At 47.1% G+C, this 16,241-nt stretch overlaps 1 protein-coding gene across 1 annotated transcript; it reads right to left on the bottom strand.

Moving 5' to 3' along the window:
• LOC310941726 (extracellular calcium-sensing receptor-like) lies at positions 1–10,974 on the bottom strand (the record flags this gene model as incomplete). The annotated part of the gene is made up of 9 exons (XM_083906938.1): positions 10,835–10,974; positions 10,459–10,753; positions 10,216–10,302; positions 9,771–10,040; positions 9,421–9,624; positions 9,072–9,347; positions 8,366–8,593; positions 991–1,114; positions 1–911 (listed from the first exon to the last, which is right to left on the bottom strand). Exons 1-9 carry the CDS (start codon positions 10,942–10,944, stop codon positions 1–3), a joined length of 2,505 nt encoding a protein of 834 aa, XP_083763064.1. The 5' UTR covers positions 10,945–10,974.
• Positions 10,975–16,241: the final 5,267 nt, after the last annotated feature.

The raw sequence follows: 16,241 nt of genomic DNA, 5'->3' as shown, positions 1-16,241 counted from the left end.
TTATTTTGTGGTGCCTCGACCCATGATTGCTTTCTTTGTGTTTCTCTCTGGTCTCAACAGGATTATGTAACATTTGGGTCCAAACAGTGCCACCAAGAGGCCAAAACTGGAGGCCAGGATGGCAAATACCTCCACTGCGTCTGTATATTTGCCTGGTGAGCTGATGTAAGCAGGGACAAATGCCACCCACACTGCACAGAAGATTAACATGCTGAAAGTGATGAGTTTGGCCTCATTGAAACTATCTGGAAGATTCCTTGCTAGAAAAGCTAACAAACAACTGAGGACAGCCAGTAAACCAATATAACCAAGTAAAACTGCAAAACCAACTGTGGACCCAACCGCACACTCATAAACTATCTTGTCATTGTGATACTGGGTGTTTTTATGAGGCACTGGTGAAGCAGAGATGAGCCAGGCAGTGCAGATTGCTGCTTGAACAGAAGTCAGAACCAGAACTGTCCCTCTCTGCTGCACAGCACCAAACCACTTCAGACTGGACTCACCTCCTGGTTTGGAGGCCCTGAATACAGCCAGAACCACCATGGTTTTCACCAGGATACATGAGACACAAAGCACAAAGCTGATTCCAAATGCTGCATGTCTTAGTTGGCAAGTCCATAATCTGGGTCGTCCAATGAAGAGCAATGAACACAGGAAACACAATTTGAGTGACACCAAGAGAAGAAAACTGAGTTCTGAATTGTTGGCACGAACTATAGGTGTGCTGTGATGATGGATGAAGATGCCGAGAACAACAACACAGATACATGTGCCCAACAGGGAAGTGGTTGACAAACAGATACCAAGAGGCTCATGGTAGGAGAGGAACTCTGTTTTCTTAAGAACACAGTGGTCACGCTGGGGGCTGGACCAGAAATCTTCTGGACAACTGGTGCACTCCATGGAGTCTGAGAAAAGAGAGAAAGGTGATGAGATACATGTTTATACAACATATCTGAACTGTGATGTTTAATACTTAACACTCACCAGTTGTATTGCTGATCTCGCCCTCAGAACAAGGGACACAGTCAAAGCAACACTCAGGTTCCCCCTTCTTTCTGGTTTTGCGGGTACCTGGAGGACAGCTCTCACTGCACACTGACCGAGGAGGCTGTGTGGACAAACATATCTGTTATTCTACTCCTTGAGGGCCTCTTAATACTTTCTATCTTCCATGTCTATTGATGTGTTTCATGGAGCTTAAGCATTTGACTATGGTCCAAAGTCATAAAATGGGGGTTTGGACATGGGATTTAGTTAGTTAGTTAGTTTATTGTCCCCTTGGGGAAATTCGTTTCCACAGGGTTTGCCTTTATCACCACAGACAGGGGAAGATAAGTAATAAAGATGGCAATGTGCACAGGCACAGCGGCTCTGCGCTCTCATTGAATTTGTCTCATCTGTCATGCAAATCCTGTCCACATTCGCCAGGATTTCAAAAGCATTGGATTTTAGAGTGAACGATTTGTAAACTATAACTTTTTTACTATTACTATTCCCATCGACAGCCACTACTGTACAGACCTGGAGTTTTTGACTGCTAAATGCAGAGACACACATCTGGGAGTTTACGGTTGTCATGGTGACTGCAGTATATATACCACCAGATGCTTATGCTAATGTAGCCCTTGAAAAAACAGTCTGTGTTCAAATGTAGCCAATGTCACTTGAACAATGCCATCAGTCTTCAAAATAACACCTACCCTGAGGCAGTACACATTTTAATAGGTGATTTTAACCAATGCCGATTTGAAGGTGTGTCCACAAGGACACACAATGTGCTGCCAGAGGAGCAAACACTCTGGACAAAGTCTACTCCAATGTCCAGAATGCTTACAAGGCTACAAAGCTAACCTTATGAATTGGACTATAGGGCTGCCAGAGCCCACCTAATGAGAGACATCAGGCAGGTCACGAAAGCATATAAGAGGAAGATTGACAACTGCAGGTCTAACAGCTTAACTGTAGCCAACGGTGACACCTCACTAGCTGAGGATCTGAACCACTTCTTCACCCGCTTCAAGGTTCAACAGCTGCCAGCCCCCATTCACCAGCCCCTGACAGGAGGTCAGGTGCACTCTGCCAATATAACCAATTAAAGCTGCTGGATCAGATAATGTGACTGAGTGGGTGCTGAGGGACTGTGCAGACCAGCTGGCTGGTGTCTTCACCAGTCCCTATCCAAATCCTCAATCCCACCCTGCCTGAAGTCCTCCAAATGTCCAGCAAACCTATCACCTAAACTGGACAAGAAACACCATGGCACTTTTCAAGAAGGCACATCAGAGGCTGCACTTCCTGAGGACAACCTGGCAAAAGAGCTGTTTGTGTCTTTCTTCCATTGCTCCAATTAGTCAGTACTAAGCTGAGCCATCGAGCTTGGTCTGCCAGCTGCACTGCAGCAGACAGACAGGTACTTCAGAAGGTTATTAACACTGTCCAAAAGGGCATTGGCCACACTCTTCCATATCTCAAGGACATCTACAGATCATGCTGCCTCAAGAGAACCCGCAGCATCCTCAGAGATTTATCTCATCCTGGTCATCACCCATTTGAACTGTTGCCATTTGGCGTTTCAGGGCCTTCAGAACCAAAACAAATGGAAACAGCTTCTATCCTAGAGTTGTCATTGCACTGTCAGCTTTTACAACTTTGCGTCGGGGAGACGCCACGGTAAGCCGCAGCAGAGCCTGTGCAGCAGAGGAAACCATGTCCTCCCTGGCCAGAAGGGGGCCACCAATAGCAGCCTGTGGCCCTGCTGGAGGACCCTCTGCAGTATTTGAGGAATCAGAGGCATTGGTGGAAAGGCAAAGAGAAGACCCTCTGGCCAATCGTGGGCGAGAGCATCCTGGCCCAGAGGATGGCCTCCTCTGTCAAGGAGAACCAGAGGGGGCAATGGGTCGACTCCTCTGTGGCAAAAAGGTCCACCACTGCCCTGCCGAAGACGTCCCAGATATAGTACCACGTGAGGCTGAAGTCGCCACTCCCCCGGTGGAGGCTTGCAACGTGATAGGAAGTCTGCTGCCTGGTTCCGTTCCCAAGGCAACTACATCACCCTTATGCTGGCTAAGCGGGGGGCCGCCCACAACAGGAGGTCCCGGGACACCTGCAGCAACGGTGCAGACCTTGCCTCATGGCAACAGCATCCAGGGTCACCCCCAAATAAGTGTACTAAGTGAGGTAACCAGGCAGCTCTTTGTGAAATTCACTCTGAGACCGAGCTGGGCTACATGTGAGAGGAGAATCACTGCGTCTCGGGTCACCTGAGACCGGGATGGCTCACAGACCAGCCAGTCGTCCAGATATGGCAGGACCTTCATGCCCCGTGACTGCAGGGGTGAGAGGGCTGCTGCCACACACCTAGTGAACACCCATGGTGAAAGGTAGAGGCCAAACGGGAGCACCCTGAGCTGATAGTGGCGGCCCTGAAAAGCAAACCACAGAAATTGCCAGTGGTGTGGCGCTATGGGGACATTAATGTATGCGTCCTTCAGGTCAGTTGAGGTAAACCATTCCACTCTGGCAAAAGTACACAGAACCTCTGCAGTACTGAGCATGTGGAACTTCAAGACCTTCAGGAACCTATTGAGTCCCCTCAAGTCGAGAATAGGGCACAGGCTGCCGTCTTTCTTTTACATGAGAAACTGGCTCGATGGCACCCTTGTCCAGGAGGGTGAACAACTCCTGGTTGAGGGCATGCTGGGTTATGTATGATGGTCATTCTGACCCGGCCATAGCTGTACAGCTGCTGGGAAAAACAGCCAGCCTCGGACTGTTAGCACCTGGTCCCCCGACCTATAGGGGCCCTGGGGGGACCACGGGCATTATCAAAGGTCTGAGGATGTCTAGTGGGAAGTCTTTTGGGGGCTTGAAAGCTCGGTGACCGGCTGAACGATCACAACCTGAGGTAGCCACTGGGGAGAGTCTGTGGCAGAGAGCGGCACCTGGGGGGAGCTGGAGAACCCCCAGGATTGCTTGGAGGAGGCATACTCCTGTGAAGCCCAGAAAGCTGCTGTCGAGTTCGCCTTGCCTGGAATGTGCGCTCAAGCACCTCAACAGCAGCTATCCCAAAAACCTAAAATGGAGTCATCCCCGGACCCAGCACCAGGACTGTGGGCTGAGGAGAGGCAGCATCTTGGGGAACCACATCCGCCCTGTAGTCGGTGAACTTGGTGGCTGAAGCCGCCAAGAAGAGCACATCCTCCTCTGGTTCGAATATGGTGGTATGGGAAGCAGGAGCGCCCACGTCCACTGCGCCGGTCCCAGACTGGATGGCTAGGAAGAGGGTCTTCATCTTGATTAACTCAGTCAACTGGTCCACCCTGGAGCCAAGTTTAGACTCCTTGACCCTCTTCCCGGAGGACGCGCCCGGGAATCACTGGTCCTGTTTCGGAACATGACCCAGCAGGTGTTCAATATCAGCCAGTCTGGCAACCCGCACTGCATGGGGAATGAAGCTACAGCTCATTGCAGAGAGGCCATACAGGTTGAGCATGAGTGCAGCTGCCTATGCTAGGAGCGGGAGCTAGAGCACTGCCTTCACCGGCAAAGGTGAACTTGCTCTGCCAAAATACAAACTGTCACCACCGATCAAACACAGCTCGTAGTCAGCTGTTACTAAAGGTAGTGGTATACACCTGTGATGGGAGAGGGAGCGAATGCACTGCCTTCACCAATGAGTGTCTAATACAGTTAGACTTAGTGGAACACGTCTTCTAACTACAGGGCACTAGAACGAGTAAAGCCAGCGGTGTACCGATTAGCAGTCGGTCGGGCGGTCAAGGCTAACCTCTAATGCTGGGTAGTAACAACACCAGTTTCGGGAGTAGGAGCGCACACATTGCCTTCACCAACACAGGAAAAACTAAGTCAAAGCGCTACAGTTACTCACAGACAACAGCAGCGTGTATGTCCGGAGAGGGAGCACACTGGCTGCTCCGACATATAAAACTACAACTGAAGTGTACCGATTACGCAGACGCTAGGTCGAGCAAGCAATGCTAACCGCTAGTGCCTGTAATTAACCACAAATGTCGGGAGAGAGAGCGCATGCACCGTCTTCACCGACACAGGAAAAGTAAAAAAGGAAAGTGGTACACGTTGTACAATTACTCAGAGGGGTAGCAGAAGTACAGATGTTGGGAGAGGGAGCGAGTACACTGGCTTCTCCAACATATACATCTTCAATGAAAGATGGGTGCAACCAGCTGTGTACCGATTACGCAGATGGCAATGCTAACCGTTAGCCCCCGTAACTAATGACACAAAATGTCAGGAGAGGGAGCGAGCACAACGCCTTTACTGACCTTATTCAACAAGAGAAAGATATACCCAAAAGGAGGTGTAACACTACGCCTGGTATACTCAGCCAGATGTCGCGCCTGCTGATCCAAAAATTTGGTTTTGGTTTGTGGACAAAACAAAACCATACAAAACCATCTTCATTTCTATCATGAATTAGATTGGTTATTTCTGTATGTTTTTTATGACTATGTTATGTTACTATGTCATGAATATGTTTATATTGTCAACTTTTTTTAATTCCATATCAAAACAATCACTTTTAATGTGAAATTATGTGAAATATCAAAGTAGACGCTCGGTGGACCCCAGGTCATTTGAGTTTGAGACCCCTATTCTAAGTAGTGCTTCAAAATGCAAAAGAGCAAATGGGAGTGAGACAAAAAAAAATGAGTAAGCAATGTATTGCAAACAACCATTAAACTGAAATAGGCTGTTCATCGGCTGATCAAAAGTGCCATTTTCTGTCAGGTATCCACAGTGTCATGACCTCCTGACGGCAAAGGCAAAAAAGACATTATGTCTTTAAACACGTTTGGATTGTTGATCAGCAAGACCTCTCGCAGCCTGCCATTGCTACTAAGGTAGCATGGCTGTCTTACTGGACTCAGTAAGACAGTAATTTTAACCTCCTTAAAAGATGCTGCGGGTTATGGAACAAAAAAGTTGAGTTGGAGGATCCAGTTGGCTGTCCGTCAAGACACGGGATGATCCTCGGCTCAAATTAAGGTTGTCACTGGTGCCAACTGCAGTCCCATAACCATTAGAGGGCATATGAAAGAGAGAGATTTTAAGAACAAAAAACGTCTCCTTCACCGGCAAAAAATTGCCCGTTTGGAGTTTGCACAAGAGCACCAAACATGGGACATTGAAAGGTGGAAGAAAGTTTTATTCCCTGATGAGAAAAAAATTAACCTTGACGGTCCTGATGGCTTCCAACGTTACTGGCATGACAAGGAGATCCCACCTGAGATGTTTTCTACACGGCACAGTGGAGGGGGGGCGCCATCCTGATCTGGGGGGCTATTTCCTTCAATGCAACAATGGAGCTTCAGGTTGTGCAGAGGTGTCAATCTGCAGCTGGCTATGTGGAAATGTTGCAGGGGGCATCCCTCATGACTGAAGGCCATCGTCTATGTGGTAATGACTTGGTTTTCAATAGGAAAACGCTGCAGTTCACAATGCCCACCTGACAAAGGACGTCTTCCAGAGAAATAACATCACTCTTTGAACCATCCTGCGTGATCCCCTTATCTAAATCCAATTGAGAACATTTGGGATTGGATGGCAAGGGAAGTTTAGACAAATAGACACCAGTTCCCATGTTGCCATCAGGAGGTCATGACTCTGTGGATACCTGACAGAAAATGGCACTGTATCCACATTTTTGTATCCACAATATTTAGGCTTTTAAAAGCTGTGGTCTTAAACTTTTGATCAGCTGATGAACAGCCTTTTTAAGTTTAATGGTTGTTTGCAATACATTGCTTACTCAATGTTTTTTTTCTTTCTTTTGTCTCACTCCCATTTGTTATTTTTGCATTTTGAAGCACTACCAAGAACCTTGTTAAGAGCCAACAGTGCAAAATGTAAATCCTTGCAATTTTTCAACTGGTCTTAAATCGAACCTAGACCGGAAGTTCAAATTAACGCTGTTTTTGAGTGTGTATCTGTGTCATTACCTTGTTTAAGAAGCCCTGAAGGTTCTAAACAAACATTTCAGCCACTGCTGAGAACGCTGTGTTTTATTGTAATCTCAGGCTCAGCGAGATCTCTGAAAAAACCCGGTCCGGCTACGTAAACACCAGTTCTCCTGAACAGCAGGAGCGACAGTGTCTTCTGACTCTGGGTCTGACTCCCGGTCAAAGTCATAAAAGGGACTGTGGCGGGGAGTCGTGACAAAGCTATTTTTAAACATTGTTAAATCAATGTTTTGATAATGAGGAGCAGTGCATCCACCGTTCCAGAGGGGGGAGCTGCGCTTCTGAGAGTGGATGTGCTGAATAGTATTGGCCAATCACAAGACTCTGTCTTCTGGGGATCAGAGTTCACTCTGAAATCTCGCGGCTCAGAAACAGCGTCAGAAAAGAGGATTTCTATCGGCTCGTTTACAGCAACTATGAGGTTTTTGACCATAAAAACAAGTTAATGTATGTAAGTAGACCTCCATAACTAACATATATGTGCAACAGGACCAATGGACTGGTCCTGTGCTCTCTCCCCCCCAGAAAAGGGCCGATTTAACTACGACTTAAACCTGGTCTTTGGTCGTATATATAAGGGAGCTGTTAATGAGTTTAAGTCATGCAACATGTGTATGTAATGCTCAAGCATGTCTTGAATAAACCTGGCGTAATAGACGTTTCTTACAGCAGATATTTCTTTAAATTAAATAGTAGGACAAACGCAGGATTTACCAGTAACATTAATCAAGGTTCCACTCCAGTATGAACAGAGCTGTGTTATTGTTCAAGTGTAAGGGTAGATCACGCTAAATACTTGACACCTGTAGAGGATGTTTTTTTGTTTGTTTTTTTCAGTTTTAAACAACAAAAACCTGCATACACATTTTCTGGATGTGTTCCAGATAAGTGAAATATAAATAATTATCCTCTATTTTCATTACAAATCTAATGGTGGCCTAAAAGTACTGTAAACACACACACACATATATATATAAATACATATATATACATATATGTGTGTGTAAATATATGTATGTATCATAGTATATATTATAGTATATACTAATTAATTCAGCATCTTCCAATTTATCCTCCACATGAGAGTTGCGGTGGTGCTGGTGCCAATCCCAGCTGACAGGATAAAAGGTGAGGTACACCATGGATTTTTTTATAAATTTATATAGAGCTTTTTACACTTTATAGCTGAGGTTGCACTGGGACAGAGAGCAGGTATCAACATTTTAATGTCCTTGTGCAATGAGAGTAAAGATATTCTGATTCAAGATGACAACATGTAAGTCTGATGAATAATAGTGAACCTTGGCTCACGGAGTTGGTTAAACTAGAAATGTAGGCTGAAAAAATTAAAAAGCAACCTGTTTTGGTTCAAAGTTCCAGAATATTTTGTCTTCATCCAGTGTCAGTTTGTCTCCGTTGAAGGCTGACCTCTTAACCTCTCCCACTTGCTGAACTTTAGTTCTTCCATCAGGGTGCCACACCCAGTTCATGATGTCATATATTGGCAAGGTATCACCATTCTCATCAAATGACACTTCATCGCCAAATGTTGTGGTGAAATTGACTTTTGCCAAGTAATACACAAGCTTTGTGGGTATAAGAAACAGATATAGAAGGAACAAGAAATAAAACTACAATCACTGCCAAGTTTGACTCAGCTGACCAAAAGATTCACAATTTTCTTCAATATCATGTGAATGTTGACTTAAAAGGAATTTAGTTAAGTGTGTGCCAAAGTAAGAATTTGGGCCAAAGTTGAGAGGATTTTCCAAAGATATGATGTTTACAAAAATTGAGAAGACCGATGTGCATATGGACATCTTCAAAGCAATGCTGAGGCATGAAAATAAAATGAAAGAGGACTATCATTTTCACTAAAATATTTCCATTTTTGTAGGTGACATCCCATTGCTAAAATGCACTTACTTTGACCTGATATATCAACCTACTATCACCTAGCTATGTAGGAAATGTGAGACAATATAAGTCAGTGAATATATTTAATTTAAGTCTTCAAGGAATACAAAGGTTAAATTAAGAGTTAAGCGTAAACTGATATCTCACCTGCCATGGCTCTAGTCTTTGTAAATGAGCACAGGTGTTGTTGCTGAAAGGTCCTCTCCCTGGCTCACAATGCCGCATGTCATCAAGAGCATATGCCAGAGCGTACACAGCCTTATACACATTATACTCTGCTCTGATGTTCGAAACATCCAAGAACCCAGTCTCCACATTCTCTATAACTTCCTGTCCAGTGCATAATTCTCCTCCAGCTTCTACCCAACCTGCTGGAGGTGGTGCAAATCTACACTGAAATGTGTGTTCCCAAAACTGATTCACCTGGAAGATAATTTATTTTTAAATTAATACCAGTATGTTATTGTCACAAATACTAATTCAGAGGGAAACTCACCATGTTGTTTCCATCTGTGTTGTGATTTAGATCAGGATGTATTTGTAACAGGAAGTCTCTGAGACCTGGTATTTCTCCACGACGGATGGCGATGCCCAGTGTTCCAGCCAGGTACGGCATGAGGTGAGGAGTCTGAAACACATCAGCTGTTGTCCAGGATTCACTGGCAATCCACTGCAGGCCTGTTACATTCTGCCTTACAACCTGTATAGTGCATTATAACAAATGTATATATATATATATACACATATATACGTTTTAAACCTGTAATTACAGGTAAAATAACAAACAGGTGCAACATGATTATTGAAATCTATTGTATACAGGCTAAAGGTTTTTGTCAGACTGACCTCTTTCATTAGGGTGATCATGCGACTCCAATTTGAAAACACAATCACTACTCGAGCTGTAGATTTCCTCATCACATCCACTATTCTCCTGAGTTCAGCAGGGTCATCACCCCAGGGCAAAATCTCTGTGTAAGCCACACAACCTCCACCAACTGGACCCAGATCGGAGTGAAAAGATCGGGCAGCATGGACTCCATAATCATCATCACTGATGAGCAGACCTGCCCAAGTCCAACCAAAGCGTTTTAGTATCTGAATCATAGCATTCACCTATGTGGACACAGAGCAGAGGGATTAGTGCACAGGCTGGAATCATCTTTCACTAGAATTCCTGTTACAGGTTCATCAATGACTCAGTTTTAATCACTGTCATTAAGTTCTATCTGACACCACACAACTCCCACACGACTCTGTAAACGGAACACATAACATGACTAGTTTTCACCTGAAAAGCATCACTCGGGATCGTCCTGAAGAAAGATGGGAACTTTTCTCGATCACTCAGGCAGGAACATGTGGCAAAATAACTCACCTGCAAAAAAAACAAAAGAACAAACAGATCACGTATGCTGGAAACAGTTATTGATTGCTGATTTTTTTTTTAACTGTTTAACCTAGAATATTTCATGTTGATAACTCATTAAAATTATATCAAACAATGATTCACTTGAGAGTCAGATAAACTTACCAGAGGCACTCTGTACAATCCTAAGACTGTGGATATGGCAATAGAACGTGTAGAAGAAGAATCACCGACAATCCCTAGGACTGGAGGAGTTCCGACACAGTTCTCCTCTAATGTAACTTGCTCGTCTTGACCACTTGCTAAAGTCATTGCGCCACGGAATGCAATTCCTAGATCAATGCAGTTATCATACAGACTGTATCCAAGAGTCACATTAGGCAGCAGGTTGGAATTTCTGTTGATCTCATCAATAGCAAAGGTCATGGTCTGAGCCAGCCTGAATCCTGAAATATCAACACTAACAGAAACAAAACTGTTCAATATTTGTAATGCATTTAACACTTCAGATACTGCAAATAATAACATCTCACAGACTCACCCATAGCAGGTAGGCAGCTGTGGCTGTGAGGTATGGGACAGATCAGGATCAGTAGTAAAGAAGTGTATTTTAAAAAGTCCACCTAGAATCACATCTCCATTCTTGTGCATCCCATTGAGATTAAACTGTCCCTGTAACTGACAAGAGGAGGAATAAAGAGAGGACGACACAACAGAGGAAAAGTAAGAGAACAACATTAGCAATAGAAGGCTGGTGTCTAAAAATCCCCTCATGACTTTGCTCTGGTTAATTTCTCTTCTGAGTTCAGTTCCATCTCGACATCACCCATTTTATTGACTTGCTGTATTGTTTAATCTTGCTCACCACCTATCAGGGCAGAATGGGAAGTGTTATGGGCAGGGACAAAAATACTATTTGTGAACGCTTGTGTGTGTGTGTGTGCGCGCATGCTCATGCTCATGCAGTATATCCCAATGTCTCAATGACCCTTATTGATCCATTCATTGAATAGTTTTACAAGTTACGGCTAATCACTCCTAATTAGTTTGTTCTCAGAAAGTGTAAAATATTTAAAAACATAGTCCGCAGAGACCTGCCATTGTCTCCTCAATATGTCCCAGATATTGATCTTATGAGACCAGGATGGTGGTCAAAATGTGTTCTATTTCATCCTTACTGACCGCCAGAGGCGGTGCTTTAGCACTGGAATATCTCCATCTCGCGCATGCGCAGGTCGAGTGTTTATACCAACAAAGTCACCCATGACCCCTGATGACGCCGGCTAGCCTATATCTTCCGGTGACATCAGAGGATCTGTTCCTTTTTTCTTCTCGCTTTCGCAGGTAGACGCATGTCAGCGAAATTCTAGCTGAACTAAAAGCGTCCATTGCCGCTCCGTCGCTGGTAGCCTTGTGACAATCTGTTGGAGCTGCGAGCTGCTCGCCCTCCAAGGGCTGCGACGAGCGGAGACGGGAGGTTCGTCGCGGTTCGCCGCGAACACCCCGAAACAGAAGTTGGATCAGCCAAAGCTACAACTGGCTGAGTATACCAGTCGTCTTTCGCCTCCTTTGAGAATATGTAGCTTCTCTGTAATATTAAGTCGGTGAAGGCGTTGTGCTCGCTCTCTCCCGACATTTCTGTGTGTTAGTTACGGGCGCTAGCGGTTAGCATTGCCTGCTCGACCTAGCGTCTGTATAATCGGTACACAGCTGATCGTACCCGCTTTGTTGCGGTCATATGTTGGTGAAGAAAGTGTACTCGCTTCCTAAGCTCCCCACATCTGTACTTATGCTATATCTGTGAGTAATTGTACAACTTGTACCGCTTTTTATCTGTACTTTCCCACGTTATGAAGACAGCGTGTGCGCTCTCTCAACATTTGCGTCTCTTGTTAAGGGCGTTAGTGGTCAGCGTTGCCTGCTTGACCAAGCGTCTGTGTAATCGCTACACCCGCCGGTTGTACCCACCTACAGTTGTAATCTTATGTCGGTGAAGAAAGTGTACTTTCTCCCTCTCCCGACATCTGTACTTATGCTATATATGTGAGTAATGGTACAACTTGTACCGTTTTTTATGTACTTTTCGCATGTTATGAAGACAGTGACATTGCCGTCTCTAGCTAGCGGCCAGCATTGCTTTAATCGCTACACCGCCGGTTGTACCCACCTTCGGTTGTACTTTATATGTCGGTGAAGCCAGCGTACTCGCTCCCTCTCCCGACATCTGTACTTATGCTGTATATGTGAGTAATTGTACAACGTACCGTTCTTTTATCTGTACTTTTCCATGTTATGAAGACAGCGTGTGCGCTCTCTCCCGACATTGGCGTCTCTAGCTAGTGGTCAGCACTGCTTTAATCGCTACACCGCCGGTTGTACCCGCCTTCGGTTGTACTTTATATGTCGGTGAAGCCAGCGTATTCGCTCCCTCTCCCGACATCTGTACTTCTGCTATACCGGCAGAGGCTTGACACAGAGTTTGTGTAATCGCTACACAATTGGTTGTACCCACCTTTCGTTGTAGTTGTATGTTGATGAAGCCAGTGTACTCGTTCCCTCTCCCGACATCCGTACCTATGCTGTATCTGTGAGTAACAGTACAACGTGTACTGCCTCTCTCTTTTTTACTGTCATGTGTCGGGGCAGACAGCGTGTGCGCTCTCTCTTCGACATTTTGGTTGTTGCGCTGGCGGTCAACATTGCTTGCTTGACCTAGCGTCTGCGTAATCGCTACACCGCTGTTTGTACCCACCTCCAGTTGTAGCCTCAAATGTCAGTGAAGCCAGCGTACTCGCTCCTGACATCTGTATTTCTGCTATATCGTAGAAGCTTGACCTAGAGTCTGTGTAATCGGTACACAGCTGGTTGTACCCGGCCCACCTCTCGTTGTGGTTGTATGTTTGTGAAGCCAGTGTACTCGCTCCCTCTTCCAACTTTGTACTTCTGCTGTATCTATGGGTAACTGTACGATGTGTACTGTCTCTCTTTTTTACTCCTGTGTCGGTGAAGACAGTGTGTGCGCTCTCTCTCCCTGACATCTGTGGTCCTTAGTTACAGGCGCTAGTGTCAGCACTGCTTGCTTGACCTTGCGTATGTGTAATCGGTACATTATACATATGTCGGTGAAGCCAGTGTATTCGCTCCCTCTCCTGACATCTGTACTACAGTTATCTGGAAGCAACTGTACAGTGAGTACCGCTTCTGCTTTGGGTTTTACTGTGTTGATGATGATGATGATACACCGTTGGCTGTACTCTTCATTCTAGTCCCCTGTAGTTAGCAGACGTGTTCCACTAAGGCTAACTGTATTAGATACCTGTTTGTGAAGGCAGTGTGTTCACTCCCTTTCCCATCGCAGGTGTATACTACTACCTCTAGTAACAGCCACATCCTGAGCTGTGTTGCTAGGCAGGGATGGTTTGTATTCGGCGCAGCAAGCCGACCTTTTGCCGGTGAAGGCAGTGCTCTCGCTCCCACTCCCAGCATAGGCGGGTGCTGTTGCCCTCCAGTTAGCAGAAGTGTGAAGAGCCCACTAAGGCTAACTGTATTTGTCTGTGCGACACCTGTTGGTGAAGGCAGTGCGCTCGCTCCCTCTCCCGTCACAGGTGTATGCTACTTACCGTCTGTAACAGCCACATCTCGAGCTGCGTCTGCTCGGTGGCGACAGGCTGTATTTGGCGCAGCAAGCTGACCTGGCCGGTAAACGCAGTGCTCTCGCTCCAGCTCCCAGCATAGGCGGATGCTGTTGCCCTCATAGTTAGTGTGAAGAACCACTAATCCTAACTGTATTCGGCTGTGCGACACCTGTTGGTGAAGGCAGTGTGCTCGCTCCCTCTCCCATCACAGGTGTATACTACTTGCCGTCAGTAACAGCCACATCGAGCTGTGTCTGCTCGGTGGTGACAATCTGTATCAGCGCAGCAAGCTGACCTTTGCTGGCGAAGGCAGTGCTCTCGCTCCCTCTCCCAGCATCTGTTGTTCTTTCCACTCTACAGGCGCTGACTGTCGCCATGCTTGGTGACCACTCCTAAACGGCCTGTATGGCCTCTCTGCAGCCAGAGGATGGTCATGATAGGTGTCCTCCATGCCTTGGCCTCGAACACTTGAGGGAGGGGCGTTCGGAGGTTTCCGTGCATGAACTGCAGCTTCATGCCCCGGGCAGTACGGATTGCCGGACTGGCTGAGGTTAAACACCTGCTGGGTCATGTCCCGGTACCGGACCAGTTGACCCCAGGCCAGCGACTGCCTCCAGCACAGCCTAATGGGGCTGTGTCGGGCTGCAGAGGCTGTGGGCGCCCCCTCTGGGAAGAGGGTCGAGGAGTCTAAACTGGCCTCCAGGGTGGACCAGCTGACTGAGGAGTTAAACTAGATGAAGACCCTCTTCATAGCCGTCCAGGTATGGGACCGGTGCAGTGGACGCGGGTCTTTCCGCTTCCCCGCTGCCACGGCCGAACCGGAGGAAGACGTGCTCTCCGTGGCGGCTTCAGCCACCAAGTTCACCAACTATGGGGCCAATGTGGTTCCCCAAGATGCTGCCTCGCACACCTCAGGGTGAGCTCCCGCTCCGCAGCCAGCAGTGGCGGGTATAACTCCATGGGTGCCACCACCGCATGGCCCCGCAGGCTCAGCCGGCTCCCGCCAGTGCCTCTTCAGGCGTGAACCATCCCAGCTCCCCACTGTTTAGACTCGCCGCCAGTGGCTAGCTCAGGGGAGAGTCCTGGGCTGATTATCGGCTTCTTTTTTCCAGCAGCACCTCAGCTACTGGGCTGCTTTCACCACAGGCCCTTAGGTGATTCCACCTTAACCCCACGGGTACAAATTTCAGTTGCGACACCCCCAACCTACAGCCTGGTCAAGATGACCATTATATGCGACCCGGCAGAAAAACCCCTGTCACCAGGGGGTTCTACTCAACTTACTTTCTCGTGGAAAAGAAAGACGATTGGCTCCGCCCTATCACTCAACTTGAGGGGACAACAGGTTCCTGAAGGTCACGTAGTTCCACATTGTCAGTACTGCAGTGATTCTGCATACTGGCTTTTACAGGGGAATGGTTTACCTCAATGGACCTGAAGGACGCGTACTTTCACGTCCCCATAGCACCAGGCATTTTCTGCAGCTCGCTCTCAGGGCCACCATTATCAGTCCGGGGTGCTCACTGCTCCCGTTCGGCCTCTCTCTTCACCACTGGTGTTTGCCAGGTGTGTGGCAGCAGCCCTCTCACCCCTGCAGTCGCAGGGCATGAAGATCCTCAGAGTGATTTTCGCAATGAGCTGCTTGGTACCCTCTCAGAGTACACTTTTCTAGGGGGGTGACTCTGGATGCTGTTGCCATGAAGTCCTGTCCGTCACCTCGGCGTGTGGACGACATCCTCAGCCTCCTTCTCTTCTTCAGAAGGGCCGCTGCTTGCGCTACGCCCAGTATATGCGCCTCTTAGGCAAGCTAACAGCTTGTGGCTCCCTTAGGTCCGCTGTCACTACGCCCCCTTCAGAGGTGGCCGAACAGTTTTCCACTTGTATGCCAAGTGGCACCAGCACAGGAAGCTTAAGGCATCACAACGCTGCCTCCTTGGCCTCCTGCCTCCTCGGCCTGCTCTGGCCCCACAGAGGGTGAGATTGTTTCTTCTTCAGGGCACGCCCATGGGCTCCATTACATCCCTTCAGGAGACTGTCACACGGATGTATCCCTCACAGCTACGGGCAGTGCACATGGCACTGCAGCTTTTTCTTCAGTTCCTTCAGTAGAGGCATGTGCTAGTACGGTCAGACAATGTCTCAACCGTCTCTCTGACATAATTGCACACACTCTGATGTAGAGGTGGTATTTAATATCTGGGATGTTTTCGGCAGGGCAGAGGTGGATCTCTTTGCCACAGAGGAGTCGATCCATTGCCCCCCTCTGGTTCTCCTTGACAGAGAAGGCCAGCCCTTCTAAACCGCGAGGATGCT

The sequence above is a fragment of the Microchirus variegatus genome, assembly GCF_963457635.1.
Source record: "Microchirus variegatus genome assembly, chromosome: 20".
Taxonomy (NCBI): Eukaryota; Metazoa; Chordata; class Actinopteri; order Pleuronectiformes; family Soleidae; genus Microchirus; species Microchirus variegatus.
The sequence above is the reverse complement of the archived record's forward strand: the minus strand, read 5'-3'. Positions and strand labels throughout refer to the sequence as shown.